Below are 16,198 nucleotides of genomic sequence, written 5' to 3'. Positions count from 1 at the left end.
GTCACCTAATGACTTTGGTGACCAAACAAAATGAAGCCAGGGCTGGGAGAGGGTGTGCTGAAGCTCTACTTGCCTCCACAGCCACAGGCTTAGGCTTTCTCTTTCCCTCTAGGGGCTGGGGTTCTGATAGATAATCTGGATTTTCTTTTATCTAGAGGAAAGGCCACTTGGCCAGCCCTGATGATTACTGAAAGTGACTCCAGGTCAGGATGACAGCTAATTCTGGCTCCAGATCTTTCTTCATTTTACTCAACAGATACTTCTGAATACTTAGACTATGTGCCAAGCTCTGGGTTAACTAAGTGACGAAGAAAGGCAAGGGCCCTGACCTCCCAGGGGCCTGTTCTGCTCAGTCTGGGAGGAGTAGTACTTACCTGCCTTTTGGCCAACAGAGAGGAGTCCTGGAGCATGTCCATGATGATAATAAAGAGTTCATCCACCCATTTCCTCATTTCTAGGCCACTAACCTACAAAATGAAAAAGAGGGTGGTAGGTAAGATTAGAGATTATGGCATTACAAAGTATTTTGATTTCCTCAGAGACTAAACAGTATTCTTTCCATCCTATGGAAAATGCAGTTGTCCCCTTACCTGAGCCAATTCTCCTATTGTAGCCAAGACATTATTGATCACACCTGGGTTTGGGTCAGGGTCTGGATCTTTCAGTTTCAAAATTAAAGCCTATGAAAAGAAGGTATGATAAAAATGAATGCAGAACAAAATCTACTAGAAACCTTTCTTTTACGTAAGTAAAATTCACCCGAGAGACCATTTCAATCCTAGATAAAACTTCTAGGCTTTGTGAATCCAGAATTTCTCCAGAATGTGGATTCTAAAACTTTTCTCCATACTGAGCCCAGTTAGATATATGAGAAAGCTGAGAAACACCATGATTTAAAAATGTTTCCCATGCCTTCTGATCATTTGCCACATTCACACAAGTTTTCAAAGATTTCACAAGCCTCTAACATACTCAGATTTTAAAGCGAATTTTTTTCATTTTGAGGGAACTATTTTATGCCACTATCTACCTACTTCTCCTTTCCAAGCACATTTGATGATGTGCTTGAAGCTTGTATCTTATCCCTTATAAAAAGAGAGCCCTTTCCTGCAACTGGTGAGATTTTCGCTATTCTTTCTGAGAATGCTTGATGTGGCCCTTGACCGCGAGCCTGGAGCCGAAGAAATTATCTACTGAAACGCTCCCACTGTCTCAAAGCAGCGGACATAAGATGACCCGGAGAGAAAGTGTCAGTGTCTCTAGCTTCTGTGAGCTACCTTCAAAATGGGCTCCATGTAGGGACGGATGAGCCGTGGGGCATTAGAGACCAGGTGCCCCAGCATGCGGGCACTCTGCTCTTTGATTCTTCCAATGCCGCTGTGCTCCAGCTCCGTCAGAATCTGCAGGGAAGAAAGGCCCGTGTGGTAGAGGAAGTTCTAGAGAGGAACGGTGTATCAAAGGGGAAACGTGGCAGGGAACCAGAGGAAGGAACCAGAACTGCCTGCGGATCAAGTAGCTGCTGGATCCTCCACAAAGGCCAACAGTCAGGGACACAGCAGTGGTGGGAAGAAAGACTGCTGGAAACCAGCCCCAGCTCCCACAGTGCCCCAGCCCCCACGGTCCCTCAGCTGTCCCCAAGCACAACTTTAACAGTACGGCACAGGCCCAGGGGGCTGGGAATACCAACAGGGACAGCGAGAGCAGGGGCGTGCAGAAATGAGGAACGAGGGAAGGGCTCTCTTCGAGAAAAATCTTTGTCTGGACAGCAAATCACTAAGGGGGCCTATAAATAATGACAAAGAATCAAAGAACAGTCAGAACAGCTATGCTGTTGAAAGAAATATTAATACTCAGTAGTGGTTTCAGGGACATCTAGATAAACCCAAACAGTGAGGGATTATATCAACAGAATCCCCTTGGACCTCGATGAACAGAAATAACATGTTTGTTCTGACATCCTTAAAACACCAGTAAATCAGCACGTTCTACTCATCGTGACACAGATATAAACAACTTAATTTAGACAGACTTCTGGCGAGCTGAAGTTGCCAGAAGGAAATCTCTGAACCGTGAGAAAAGTGCATGTTAACTCAGCTACCCAGAGGAGGAATCTACAACTTAATAACATATTTTGTCTTAGGTTATTGATTTAATAACCCTGACTTTCTGGATCCCCCCAGCAGCCTGTTTTCCCCCGACACAGCAGACACCAGCCAGAGTGGACAGAGAGGGATGCTGAGAACAGACCCACGTGAGCCAGGAGATGGCTGGCAGGCAGGGAACAGATGCCCGAGAGGAGAGTGCCAACTCTGGAGCACCAATGGCCAAATCAAAGATCCCCAAATTCACTTCCAGAGCTAGCGAGCATCGCTGCGCCCTCAGAACAATACCCAACACCCCCTCTGATGATCGAGAGGCATGAGGAAAAGGCCAAAGCACATTTAGGTAATGTCCCTTACCAAGAAGTGCAAATGTGTGATTCAACTTGTGAAGGTCTGTATCCACATTTGAAAACAAGAAAAATTAAAAATTTGGGGGTTTCAAGGGCTAAGCTCAGTACATGGTAAATTCATTCAATGGTACTTCACATTCTCCAGTATCAGGAAAAATGAGATGGCCTGATAGCCCGGCAGCTTATTGTAACCTTCTAGCAGACACAGGCCATGCCTGGCTTGTTCACTAATGTTTCCAGCACCCAGCAGGACCTGGAACCTGGAAGATGTCCAAAACATCTATTGACTGAATGAACACACTGATATTCTCGTTAGGAGATATTTCTATATCAAGCTTCTTTAAGCAGGATTTGGGCTGGCAGGCTCAACAATGATTTGTTTTCCTTCCCAAAACCTTAGGTATTTTAAAAAAAGACTTAAAAGGATAGGCACTCCTATCACAGGCCAGCAGTTGAAGAAGTAAACCATTAGGCTACAAACAGAAGTGCCAACATAATATAATCCTCTAATTTGTTGACTGATGATATTACAGTCACTTTAGTTATGATTGTGAACACACGACATTTCTCTAGGATGAAAGTTACGTATGTTAATGATATTTCTGTGTTTACGTTCTTTATGTGGGTGGGTCAGGAAGCAGAGCGGGAGGGAGGGACAGGGTGGGGTCAGGGGACAGGAAAGGACTGGGTGAGGCACACTGAGACCCAGAAGAGGTGGGTGGAAAGATCTCGAGGCAGGAAGGACCAGACCATGCACCACTCGCAAGAAGGCCAGATAACTTATGTGGGTAGGTGGAGACAAAAACTGGGCAGCTAGATTTTAGCGGGAATTGAAAATCCTGGGGCGCCTGGCTGGCTCAGTCAGTGGAGCATGCAACTCTTGATCTCAGGATTGTGAGTTTGAGCCCCACATTCAGCGTGGAGCCTACTTAAAAAAAAAAAAAAAGTCCTAGTAGATGGAACAGCAAGGCCAATCTGAAGCTCCCTTTGATTCTAGTCCAGTAGCTTAGCTTGGCATCTGACATTATTTAAGAACGAAAGCCAGGGAGCACAGACCAGGGGCAATGACCATGAGAAGCAATGTTGGAACCATTCTCATCCTTGGCCTCTGTGCCTGACCTGGCATCAGCAAGAGCAGGAGAGCGGAAGGACAGAGAGGTGCTGGGAAAACTGACACTCTGAAGCAGACTGAGTGGAGAGGGCCAAGAAGTGGAATCTCTGGTGACTTGCCAGGAACAAGAGAAGAGCTGCAGAAGAGGTTAACCTGGGATAAGAAGGCCCCTGGAGTCATACTGCCAAGAGCCTTACAAGGTGATCAGCATTGGAACTGCGACTGCAAAGCTGGGAAAACATGGACTCTTGGAGCCAAAGGTGGCTTTCACCAGGTATCTCGACCTTTCTGCCCCTTCCCGGTCCTCGTCTCTCTTTCCCCAAACCGCTCTCACAATGACAGTCCCTTTCCCATTGCCTCTAGGTCTGACTGTCACACCATTACCTGGATGAGCATCTTGCGCAAGAAAGGCATGACGAAGGCCGGGTTCATGCTACTGAGCCGGCCCACGGTGCAGATGGCCAGCTCCCGGATCTCAAAAACCTGGTCGTTCAGGGCCACAAACAGGGCCTGTAAATTCTCTGCCTGGGCCAGATGTGCATCAAAGCGCTCATCCAGGGATGCCAAGACACAGTACCGGATGTCAGGGTCTGCAAGAGCAATTATGCCTTTGAACGCCTCTTCAATGCCATCACCCCTCTGGTCATTTCCCAGTTTCTGTCCCCACTGCCTCCGGCCTAGTAAGAGAATGCCACGTACCTTTCTCTCACCTCACTTGTCAAATCTTTTTTCTACTCATAGGAGCAAAGACAACAGAATTAAAGACAGATTCTTTTACACCAATAGGCTGGAGTAGCCAAGCCCAACGCTTTGGCAGAGACATCAGCTGGACATCAGCTGGCTGAGGCCGAAAGTCTCTAGAGAGGCCATGCAATGTAACTGGCTAATTCCAACTGCCCCGTGCACATAAACTCCCCTAGACTGCTTCTGTCTCATAAACCGTACCAGGATCTGTTATCCCAACCACGAGCAGTTTGCTGAGCACATCCGCCACCACTTGCACTGCGGTCTGGCTGACCACATGAGCGTGGCCGCTGATGAGGTGGACGGAGGGCGTGAGCAGGCGGGAGCAGGTGCGGGCAGCTTCCATGCGGATCTCCTTGTGTTCGCTGTTTAGGAAATGATCTGCACAGTGGCGGACGAACTGGGTCAGAGAGTGGCCTGGATACAAAGGCAGAGAGAAAACAAAATTAACACTGCTGCTCTGGATGGTAGATCTCCAACTAGCTAGCTGCATTTTTCATTTCATGGCTATGAATTCAATTTTCAACAAGATACTGACCCAGAACGCTCCTCTTAAAAAAGGTAACAAATGGGTTTCCGATCAGCAGAGAGGCAGAAGGGAGGCGGAGGAGCAGGGAGACACACAAAAAAGCATTCCAGCCACCCCCCTCATCCTAATCCTTTATTTCCTTCAAAGAATGAATAATTTTGTTTTATTCTGACTCAAACCTTTATATTCCCAGAGAGTAAAACAATTCTTGATCAAATTTACCTTGTCTATTTTAGTTCCCAGATTTGAATACCAAAAGAAAGTCTGGTGTAGGCTGGGTTTAAATATAGCTACTTTCTACTCATTAGAAATACATTATCCTGGGTGTCAATCAGTGCAAGAGGAGGAGCTACAAGAGGGAAACCACAGATGGCTATAAGCATTCAGATGGCACATTTAGGCTTTTTGTACTTGTTTCCCTGCAGTCTTGATCATTGCCACTTATATGATTTTAAATTTCAAAAGTATCCATTTTTCTCTCCTGAAATAGATCTCCCTAGGGCACTGATGTGGGTTTATCTGCAGCTTAGAACTCCACGCTGAACTACACAGTACAGCGCTCTTGAAAATCACACTGCCATAGGAATGGAAATACCTAAAAGCCTCTGGCTTAAACATTTTAAAGCATTAAATACCATCTCAGCTTCATGGACATGGGGGATGGGGGCTCCATCTCTGACTCTCTCATCTCCGAAGCATTAATTCCTTGGATCAATGCATAATTTCCCTGAACACCATCTGCCCCCAAACTCAGGATGGGACAAAGAAACAGAGAGGAGGAATTAACAATACATGCAAAGAGCCCAGGAGGCTGAGCTGCTACAGGATCAGCTAGCTGGTCTCCAGGATCCCCAGCCAAGACCCAGGACTTCTAGGTGCCCTCATTCCTTTCTTGGGGTTCCCAGCAACACTCACTGTCTTGGCAAGCGCGGCTGCAATTTCTTACCTTCAAACTCAAAGCTGCCAAGGGTTCGAAGGGCAAGAGTAATGCTGCCCACATCGCTGGCCTCAGGCAGGGCTGTGAGGCCAGGGGAAGCTAGCTGATGGGCCAGGCCCTTGGGCATGCCCGGGTGCCGGAGGGGTTTGTGCATCAGGACCAGGGACAGCATCTTCAGGAGCCCATCCTGGATGTCCTTCTTCAGCTGTGGAATCTGACGGCTCAGGTCGTAGAGCACAGCAGTGAGGGCAGGGCTGAGGGGAAGGAAACCAGGCACCTATGGTGCTGGACAAGACATTTGTCTGTTCTTGAGAAGAAACAGCCCTTCTTGTCCAGCAAGGGGATTTGGCCCATCACTGCTTGGTCTTTAAAGTAGAAAGGATACTATAAAATAGAAGAAATGTCCTGAACTCTCTTGGCCTGGTCAGAGATTTCAAAACAATCTATGAATTTCTGGTCTTTGCCAGAACTTGCTTAATGTAATTTAGCCACTGCTGAAGACCAAGTCTCAATAAACAATCTGGGAAGCAAACAAAGAGCATCATCCTTATTTTATAGCTAAAGAGAACTAAAGCCAGAAAAGCCAGGCAGTTTCCCAATGATTACATAAACAACAGCTACAAACATCAACCGAGCACTTCTTCTGTGCAAGGCCCAGTGCCCAGAGTGCCTGTTTCATGAACTCTTTCACTTAACCCCCTTGACAACCTTGGACAACACGAGCTGCTATTGTGCCCGCTTTTCAGGTGAGAAAACTAAGGCTCAGAGAAGTTAAGTAACTGGTCAGGACCACACAGCTAACCAGAGATGGAACCAGGATGCGAAACCAGCCCGTGTGTTTAGCATGAGCTCTCCTGCCTATCCAGTTTAACGAGCAAACACCCATGACCCGCTCTTTCAGCGCTGTCCCGATGCCGCCGGTCAAGGCTCTTACTACGCAAGACGGGAGCAGCTCAGGTTTCTGATACCCACCTCAGTCCCACTGCCAGCATGGGCTCCAGCAGCTCCTTGATATCCTGTTGGATGCCTGGCCCCATTGCCCGGGCCAGCATGCTGATGCAGGTGAACACTGTGGCATCCACCTGCATGGCCTTCTGTCTCCTGCAGGGGACCAAAAGAGTGGCTACTTCAGACACAATGACATTGTGTGATGCCCCACCTCAAAATCGCCTTGGGGCAAGGAGGGCAGGTGATCCAGGCAGGGCCACAATTTGCTGGAGAGCAGGTTATCTACTGTACAGTTCCAGGGGGCCCATCACACCGGACATACTGTAGATTTGAATTTACAACAATCCAGCAGATGGCAGTCAAGTATCTTGAGAAAGGGGCCCCTTTCTGAATTTGCACACAAGGCACAATATGGATTAGCGCGGTGCTGGCCAAGGTACCTATTTAGGAAGCAAACTGAACAGTGTGTACATCAGGGACCAGGGGGTAGGGGGCATCCATCATATGGAAAGAAATTCTCCCCCACGATGAGAACGCTGGGCTTTAGAATGGGGAGGCTTATCCCTTCACCAGACCGATCCTTGCTACTAACACAGAGAAAGATCAAAACACAGCTTTAGTCAACACTGACCCCCCGAGCCTTAGAGGAGACACCCTGGCCTCTCCAGCTTGCGGGGTGAAGGTTTTTCTTGTATTTTATTCACTGGGGAGGTTTCAAGGGGTGGAATAATGCACCCAACTTCAGTGACAAGGAAAAAGTGACCATTAGTTCTCTTCAGTTCCAGTCCAGAAGCTCTCTCTTTAGGCCTTACATCAAAAGACCTTTGAAAACCAGAGAAAAGAGCAAAACTAGGAGATTCCCAGTTAATAATAATATTGAAAACAGCACTGACATCTAACGTGTTCACAGGGTATTCAACCTCCCCAAATATTTATATCTGTATCACTTCATTTGAAAAAGGCTGGCACTCAACTGAGGAAGGGTTGTGCTTTGTATGATTTGCCACACCCTGGAGCTTAGTGATGTGGAGAATGGGCTTAAGCTCCATGGAAACTGGGATGGAGCATCCTTCTCCCCAGCCAAATGGGGGTGGAAGGTGAAATCACAATAGAGATGCTTACTTATGGGCAAAGTCCTTAGGGGGTAGGGCTGCACGGATGATGTCCAGCACACGAGGTAAATAGACCTTAAACTCAGATCTCACAGCCACAGAAAGCAGCCCCAGGGCTTGGAAGGCTGCTGTACGTTCCTTCTCCTTCTTGACACAGCTTAAGACATGGTTCATGGTGTCTTGGAGGTACTGGGTATCTGATCATAAGAAAGACAAAGCATATGGCTCAAGGTCAGGGTTGGTATATATATCAAAGGTCAGAGTTCCTATAAAACACTTAAACTGGGGCGCCTGGGTGGCTCAGTCATTAAGCGTCTGCCTTCGGCTCAGGTCATGATCCCGGGGTCCTGGGATTGAACCCCGCATCGGGCTCCCTGCTTGGCGGGAAGCCTGCTTCTCCCTCTCCCACTCCCCCTGCTTGTGTTCCTGCTCTCGCTATCTCTCTCTCTGTCAAATAAATAAATAAAATCTTAAAAAAAAAATAAAAAAATAAAACACTTAAATTTAAGAATAAATTAAGAGAGGGGAGTCTGGGAGGCTCAGTTGGTTAAGCATCTGCCTTCGGCTCAGGTCATGATCTCAGAGTCCTGTGAGAGTCTCAAGCCAGGCTCCCTGCTCAGCGAGGAGTCTGCTTGTCCCTCTCCCTCTGTCCCTCCCCTTGCTTGTGCTCTCTCTCTCTCAAATAAGTAAATCTTAAAAAAAAAAAAAAAGAAGAATAAATTAAGAGAGCCTGTTGAAAAAAAGTAAAGAAGAATTTAGAGGATGTATTAACCAAAGTCTTATGCTTAATAATCACTCCTCAGATACATCTTTTGGAAATATTAGAAATATTAGATTTTTTTTTCCACTTTAATTAAAAAAAAAAAAAATCTTAAAGGGTCTCCAAAAACAGTAACATTGCATAATTGTCCCCATTAGTGCTATATTTTGAGGGAAAGACTACATGCTCTTGTTTAAGAAATGTATGTTAAATCTTGCTTAAAAGCAAAGAGATAATCATCTAAACTATTTTATATTATAGTGAAATTTAAAGTGATTTTGAATACTGTTTGCAATAAACAGGCCACTCTATTCAGCTTAGGCCTGGAAATCACTTTGCTATTATCCAGAGATTTCTGTTATAGTTATATTTAATAGAACAACATTTAGTCTGTAATTTGGGAAGCCACAAGTGTATTTTCATTAAGTTTCCATCAGCCAATGTGAGCAGGTAGGCGATTCTTGGGCAATTTAAGTGAAAGTGTTATTACTCCTCCAAAGGCTGGAATTTCCTGATTTTTGTCTCTTCTATTTCTTCCCTTCCATCTTGCTGGCCTCAAGTCCACGCACCAGCAGAACATACACAGCAGCAGAGAAGGCAAGACCACACATCCATTAGAAAGTGAGGGGTGTTGAGGGCCTCCAGAAGCTCATTTAGGAGGCAGTGGAGTCCCAAACAGCATAGATGCCTCCTTGCATTTACTCTAATGAGAAAGGTCTTCTTTCATGGATCTCATGGTCAAAGCACTCTGGGGCTTGAAAACAGAAGAGTAAGGTGATGTATGTAACCTTAAAATCAGAGCACATCCATGAGGAAAATGGGACTTCTGCACGGGGACAGCATTTCAGCAGGAAAGGAGCCTAAATCAAGAGGGTGACATCCTTTGCCCGATTTAGCACCCTAAGAGACTAGGAATTGTTAGAGGTTCCAGCCCAATCTTAGCATGTTTTTGATATGGCCAAAAATTACATCATTGGGAAGTTTGAGCAATGACTTCCAAGCTGCAAGCTTTAAATTTAAAGGGGGCACTTTCCCCATGAGGCCACATGTATGGGGGCTGCCCAGGCTGAATTTCAATGACACATTTTAGTATATTATTTAATAAAACAATAAAAACCCACATCAAAAGAATACATCTAGGGGCCCTCTGAGCCTTGGTATCCTGCTCCTAGGCGGGCCTTTGAACTTACTGGGGTAACTGCTTCCACAATATGCCAGACTTTGATCAAATTCGGCCTAGTTATTACTTTCTTTTGAACCACAGACTTTCAAACCACGGTTATTTAAAGCTCTACTGAACAGGGGCATGTCTGATCATTAAAAAGGAGAACAGCTGCTGGGTACCAGGTAGGAAGAATGGAAAACTGAAAAAAAATATGGGTGATTTTCATGATATCATTTCTCTCTGGTTCATTGATTTTATGTGGCTAATTGTCTCGTCCTTACTCAACACATTCTCGTCTCACACACAGCACATTTAACGCCAACCATGCATTTTTCCCGTTTCGTCTGAACTGGGTGGTGTGAAATGAGTCTGTGTGCTAGGGAATGGCATCTGCAAAGGGTCGGGCTGACCTTCTACTTCCACTCCTGGCTCTCATTTGCTCCTGAATGCTTATTAAGCACAGGCGATGTGCACTGCAGTGAGGTGCAAAAAGATGTTCGAGATGGGGTCTCTCCACTCAGCAAGTAGGGAGGTAAGATAAGGATATTAAGTATGAACAGGCAACTGGAGTATTATTACAATTTTTAACCTTGACCTTACTTCTAAAATGGATTTGAAGGAGGGAGAGGGGGCAGTAAAAGCAGAATAATGGTTTCCATCTACTGGGGCTTAGTCTGCCATTTGGATGAGCTGTTCAGGCATTAATGCAGCTCATCTTGCAAGACAAGGACTGTTATTCTCCACAGACAAGTCAGGAAGTGGAGGCCTAGGACGGTCAAATAACCTGTCTGAAAACCTGACAGTTAAGGACAGAAGCCAGATTCATCCCAGGTCGGATGCCAAAGGCTTCCCACAGCTGGATGCTCTGAAGGAAGGGGGAAGAAAGTACTCCCAGCAGGAGTCACCCAGGAAGGCCGTGGGGAAGCCAGCACCTGAGCTGGGGCCGCTCCAGGGGCCAGGGATTCTCACTGCCCAGTGCAAAGGGCAGGAATATGGGAACCCACAGTCCGTCATCCCTGAAACCTGCCTCTGAAACCTCCAGGCCCTCCTCCGTCTGAGCAGTGAGGCAGGTGGGTGACCAGGGGCCAAAGCAGGACGGACACTGCATCCTCCCTGCCCTAGAGAGGCTGCTGCGGAGTAGCTAAACCCAAACTGCCCTTCCTTTGGTCTCTTCAAAGCCTGTCACCAACTTGTTGTCTTCCATACATGCCAAGTTGCTTGGCTCCCGAACGGCCTCTCTGCCTGCACTCTGATTTTTCCTGTGACATCTGTAGCAACCCCGAATGAGGCCCGGCTGAAATCAGACAGGAGGCAAAGATGCCAGAGACGAGCCCCGAGGTTGGCGTTGCTTCAAACAAGAGGGAGACATGACTCTTGGGAATCATTTCTGTTTGATTTCAACAGGGAATGACACGACATGTCCGTGGACATCCTCACCTGTGAAGGCAGAAGGTCGAAACGCGGCCAGGCGGGGCAACAGATTAAGGATTGTCATCTGGATCAGCGAGTTCTTGCTATTCCTGCATTTCAGCACCCACTGGCACACCTGAAGGAGGAAGGCGCAGGGTTGGTGAGGGAGCGGGAGAGGGAGTATGGAGCTTGGGGAGGGGGGTGGGCCCCTCGCCACTTACCTGATCAAATTTCTCCTCCATCAGGTCTCTGCAACACCGACTCTCCACCAGGGTGGACTTCGCTGGGCTGGGGGAAGCCCCGAACCCCATGAGGCCTTGGTGAGAGCTGTACCCCAGCAGTCCCACCAAGGCGTTGGACTGCGGGGGCTGGACAGCTTGGAAACTGGTGAAGGGGGTAATGTGGCGAGGTTTCGTGCCGAAGCCCATGAGGTCCTTGCAGTACTTGTCATGCACCAGCTGCTGCTGTGTGATTTCTTCCATTTCTTCTCTCAGGCGCTGTATGGGGCGGGGGGGGGGGGGGGGGGGAATCAGCTTAACTCCCAAGTGCCATTTGCCTAGCCACTGTGAGGTCTACAGAGCAACTCGTCTGCCCCACCCCGAAGGGGAACTATTTTCAAAGTGGGGGGTGCCCGCTCCTCATCTTCCTGGATTTCCCCAGAACCTTGCAGGAGGACTGGTTTTGTTCCAATTCAGGCAGAAGAGCACCACCTACCGAATGATGAAGCAGCAGCAGCAGGGGGCTGGCTGCGGAGGACCCCTCCCTCGGTTTGGGAAAGCTGAGTTGCAAATGGCTGTGACTCCAGACCCAAGGTTGTGGCCAGGAAGCCTCTGGCGAGGGTGACGGGCAGCCCCACGCCAGGGTCCTGGCGAGGCCAGGCTCCTCTCTTCAGAAACCCAGGCCGAAACAACTTGGGAAAGTAATTTTCTCGGGATCCGAGGAATTCCGTGGCTGGTGGGGACTAACCTGACTGGCTGAGAATTCACATCTATGTCCTATTCAAAGCGCTGCTTAGTAACAGTCCAAACAATTCATTTCTCAACTTCCATACTGTTCTCGACACAGATACTCTCACTTTTCAGAAATTCTCTGCACTATTCTTATCAAGGTCACCAAGGACTCTGATGCTGCTAATCGGATGGTCAATTATGTCTTCATTGTATCTGACTAATCTGCAGTGTTTGAGCCAACTTAATATTTCCTCCTCTTTGAAAACTTTCTTCCTTGGCTTCTTGGATCCTGAGCTTTCCTGGCCTTCCTCCCCTACCCGCACCAGCTGCCCCTTGATCTCCCCTGGTTGCTCCTCATCTCCTGACCTTAGGTACCAGGCCCCACCTCTTCTCCAACGACACCAGTGCTCTGCTGGGGAACTAGTCACCCAGTCTTGGGACTTGAAGTCATGGCTATGTGCTGATGACTCCCAAATCTGTGTCTCTGCCCAGAACCCCCCAGAAAGACCCAGTTCTCTGCTCAGATACCCAACAGGTGTCTCAAACTTAACATTCACACGTCTGCACTCATCTAACATTCAGAAGCAAACTCCTGACCTTCTACCCCAAACCTGCTCCTTCCACCTCAGTCCTCCTGTCTCAGCAAATGCCGCCCTATCCTCCCAGTCTCACAGGCCAAAAACCTTGACTCCTCTCTCTCCCACTGACCCCCCAGTCCCAAATTCAGAATCCAGCCACTTGTTGGCCTGCACAGTTTCCACTAGGGTTCAAGCTGCAAAAGTTCTCTGCTAAGGTTGCTGCTGTTCCTTCCTAACTGGACTCCTGGCATCAGCCCGAGCCCTGCTGATAATCCACTCAACATGGCAGCCACAGCAATCCTTCTGAAACATGAGTCAAATGTCACTCTGTTGCTCAAAACCCACTAACAGCTTCCCACTTCACACACGCGGTCTGTACGGTGGCTCCTGGGACCCCACACGATGTGCCCCTTTCCTTATCCCAGGTATTCCTCTGACCCCATCTCCCGCCACCTCTCTCCTGTCACACAGCTCAGTCCCAATGGCAATCTGGTTCCCCTCCAAAGGCAGCAAGCTCCCGCCTTGAGGCCTTCGTGCCTGCAGAACCTGTTGTCTGGAATGCTCTGTCCAGGTCTTTATTTGTATGGCTCTTTCTTACCTCCTTCACGACTATGCTCAAATGTTACATTTTAAAATGTAATCCTTGATCCACGCTAGCACCTCCTGGTCCCTTTCCCTGCCCTACTTTTCTCCAGAACGTTCATCACCATATGATACATTACAGCTGACACTTGAACAACAGGAGTATGAACTGCACTGGTCCACTTATATGTGGATGTTTTCCCATAAACCCAGTATGGTACCGTAAACATATTTTCTCCTTCTTATGATTTTTTTTTTTAAAGATTTTATTTATTTATTTGACAGAGACACAGCGAGAGAGGGAACACAAGCAGGGGGAGTGGGAGAGGGAGAAGCAGTTTCCCACTGAGCAGGGAGCCCAATGTGGGGCTCGATCCCAGGACCCTGGGATTGTGACCTGAGCCGAGGCAGCCGCTTAACCGACTGAACCACCCAGGCAGGCGCCCCCCTTATGATTTTCATAACAACATTTTATTTCCTCTAGCTTACTTTATTGTAAAAATACAGTATATTATACACATAACATACGAAATGTGTGTTAATTGACTGTTCATGTTATTGATAAGGTTTCTGGTCAATAGGACGCTATTAATAGGTAAGTTTGGGGGAGTCAAAAGTTATATGTGGATTTTCAACTGCATGGGGAGGTTGATGCCTGAACCTCTGCGTTGTTCAAGGGCCAGCTGTACATATTTTTACTTATTTGTGTATTGTCTCTCCCTGCTAGAATATAATGCCTTATTCACTGCTGTATTATTCTAGCTCTTAGGACTTGGTGTAGCTGGCCCACAGCAGGTGCTCAATTAATATCTGTTGAATGAATTAACAAGTTACAAAATTATAATGCCTTACATTTGGATGGTTCTTTAGAATTTACAAAATTTACAAAGTTCCATTTTAATTAAACCTAGTTAGGTGATGTTCTGTTTTCCTGGGAGGCTGTACAAGCTACAGTGGAAAGCCTACGCTATACTTGGGTAGGGAAATCTCCGAGGGCTACCATCTATGGAATGCCTACTCCATCAGGTGCTGTGCCAGACACTTCATGTATTCAGTCGACCCTTGAACAATGTGGAGGTTAGGGGCAAAGACATCCTATGCAGTCGAAAATCCATGTGTAGGGGCGCCTGGGTGGCTCAGTTGGTTAAGTGTCTGCCTTTGGCTCAGGTCATGATCTCAGGGTCCTGGGATCGAGCCCCACATCGGGCTCCCTGCTCAGTGGGGAGTCTGCTTCTCTCTCCCTCTCTGCCCCTCCCCCCTACTTGTGCTCGCTCTCTGTCTCATTCTTTCTCTCAAATAAATAAAATGTTTAAAAATAAATACATAAATAAATAAAAAAATCAAAGAAAATCCATGTGTAACTTCTGACTCCCTTAAAACTTTACTAACAGCCTACTGTTGACCAGAGTCTTACCGATAATAAACAACTGATTAGCACACATTTAGCATGTGTATTAGATGCTGTATTCTTTTTTTTTTTTTTTTAAGATTTTATTTATTTATTTGACAGAGAGACACAGTGAGAGAGGGAACACAAGCAGGGGGAGTGGGAGAGAGAGAAGTAGGCTTCCCGCCGAGCAGGGAGCCCGATGCGGGGCTCGATCCCAGGACCCTGGGATCTGACCTGAGCCGAAGGCAGATGCTTAACGACTGAGCCACCCAGGTGCCCCTTAGATGCTGTATTCTTACAAGAAAGCTAGAGAAAAGAAAATGCTATTATGAGAAACATAAGGAAGAGAAAATACATTTATAGTACCATACCGTATTTACCAATATCCTAAGTGTATGTCATCTATTGACAAGATGAATCGTCTGTCAGTACCTACGTGAATACTATCTTATTTGAAGCAAAACAATGTAGATGTTAATATGCATTACTAACACCAGACAGCAAAAATGAAAAGATAACGTGAAAAAGAAAATCGTATTTATTTACAGGGATAATGAACGACGCAGGCACCGATGACGAAGAAGCAGCAATACGACTGTTTTACGGCAGCTTAGCGTCATCGAGACAACTGATTCACGGTAGGCTAGCCTACACGCGAATGAGTCATCACATTTTTATGGCGTACAGTACTATAGTCATATTCATAATATAGTATTGGAAACACCGATGGATACATTTTTTAAAAACCCACTTACCTGCGATGATAGGCTGATACGCAGTTTCTCCAATTACGAGAAAGGTATACTGTACGGCCATGAAATTCTTTGAAAGCAAAGTTATAAAACGGTAAGAAAACCAACACATTATTACCTTTAGCTTGACAGTAAACCTCACTCACCCTACGCCCACACAGGGACAGGCTGTCCACTTCCACACGAGCTTTGCACACGGGGTTCCACATGATCGATTCACAAAAACATCTCATACAGTCTTGCTGTACAGTCAATAGATTTTCACATAAAGACTCACAAACACACAATAGGTAAGTTTATTAACTGTACAGCATGATGATTCTTTCCTATTCACTAGCAGGAAGTGGCTCAGCAGAAGCATCTGCATTCTCGTGGGTCTCACGGTGAGTAGACTGAGGCAGAGGAGGGGCCAGCTGGCTGCTGCAGGGCTGGCAGCAGCGGAAGAGGTGGGAGGGGAGGCAGGAGACACGGCACACTCTGTGCAACTTTACAGAAATACATCATAATTTCTGTTTGACTTTTTTGCTTTTTCATTTCTCTAAAAATGTCTTTCTACAGTACCGATCCCTCTTCCACGGTCTGCTTCATTTCAGTGCGTGCATCATAGAAGGATCCGTGTCGTAAAAGACCTCAAGAGCAGTCTTGAAATAACCAGACCCCTCCTGGTTCCTGGCACTGCTTCTCCTAGGCCGTCTTCCTCATCATCCAGCACCTGTTTGGAAACACTCCCCTCCCTCAAATCATCTTCTGTTCGATCCCCTGGTGTGGTGTCTATTAG

The 16,198-nt window shown here is 46.9% G+C and overlaps 1 protein-coding gene across 6 annotated transcripts in view; it reads right to left on the bottom strand.

The window, feature by feature from the left end:
• Positions 1-16,198, bottom strand: part of MTOR (mechanistic target of rapamycin kinase) — a 124,525-nt gene that overhangs the window by 98,129 nt on the left and 10,198 nt on the right. For 5 of the 6 annotated variants that reach the window (XM_045898709.2, XM_064589938.1, XM_045898707.2 and 2 more), the window contains 10 exons: positions 11,390-11,665; positions 11,196-11,304; positions 7,844-8,030; positions 6,746-6,874; positions 5,783-6,027; positions 4,509-4,724; positions 3,948-4,153; positions 1,278-1,400; positions 591-680; positions 375-467 (listed from right to left, as the gene is read on the bottom strand). In XM_045898709.2, the coding sequence (XP_045754665.1) occupies positions 375-467; positions 591-680; positions 1,278-1,400; positions 3,948-4,153; positions 4,509-4,724; positions 5,783-6,027; positions 6,746-6,874; positions 7,844-8,030; positions 11,196-11,304; positions 11,390-11,665 (1,674 nt within the window). The remainder of the gene's footprint in view (positions 1-374; positions 468-590; positions 681-1,277; positions 1,401-3,947; positions 4,154-4,508; positions 4,725-5,782; positions 6,028-6,745; positions 6,875-7,843; positions 8,031-11,195; positions 11,305-11,389; positions 11,666-16,198) is intronic. The other variant, XM_064589937.1, reaches the window with a different exon arrangement.

This window comes from Mirounga angustirostris, unplaced genomic scaffold (assembly GCF_029215605.1).
Source record: "Mirounga angustirostris isolate CCGP_5_RB_7025 unplaced genomic scaffold, mMirAng1.0.hap1 SCAF_4, whole genome shotgun sequence".
In the NCBI taxonomy this organism is placed as follows: domain Eukaryota; kingdom Metazoa; phylum Chordata; class Mammalia; order Carnivora; family Phocidae; genus Mirounga; species Mirounga angustirostris.
Note: the sequence above shows the minus strand (reverse complement) of the source record. Positions and strands in the feature narration are given on the sequence as shown.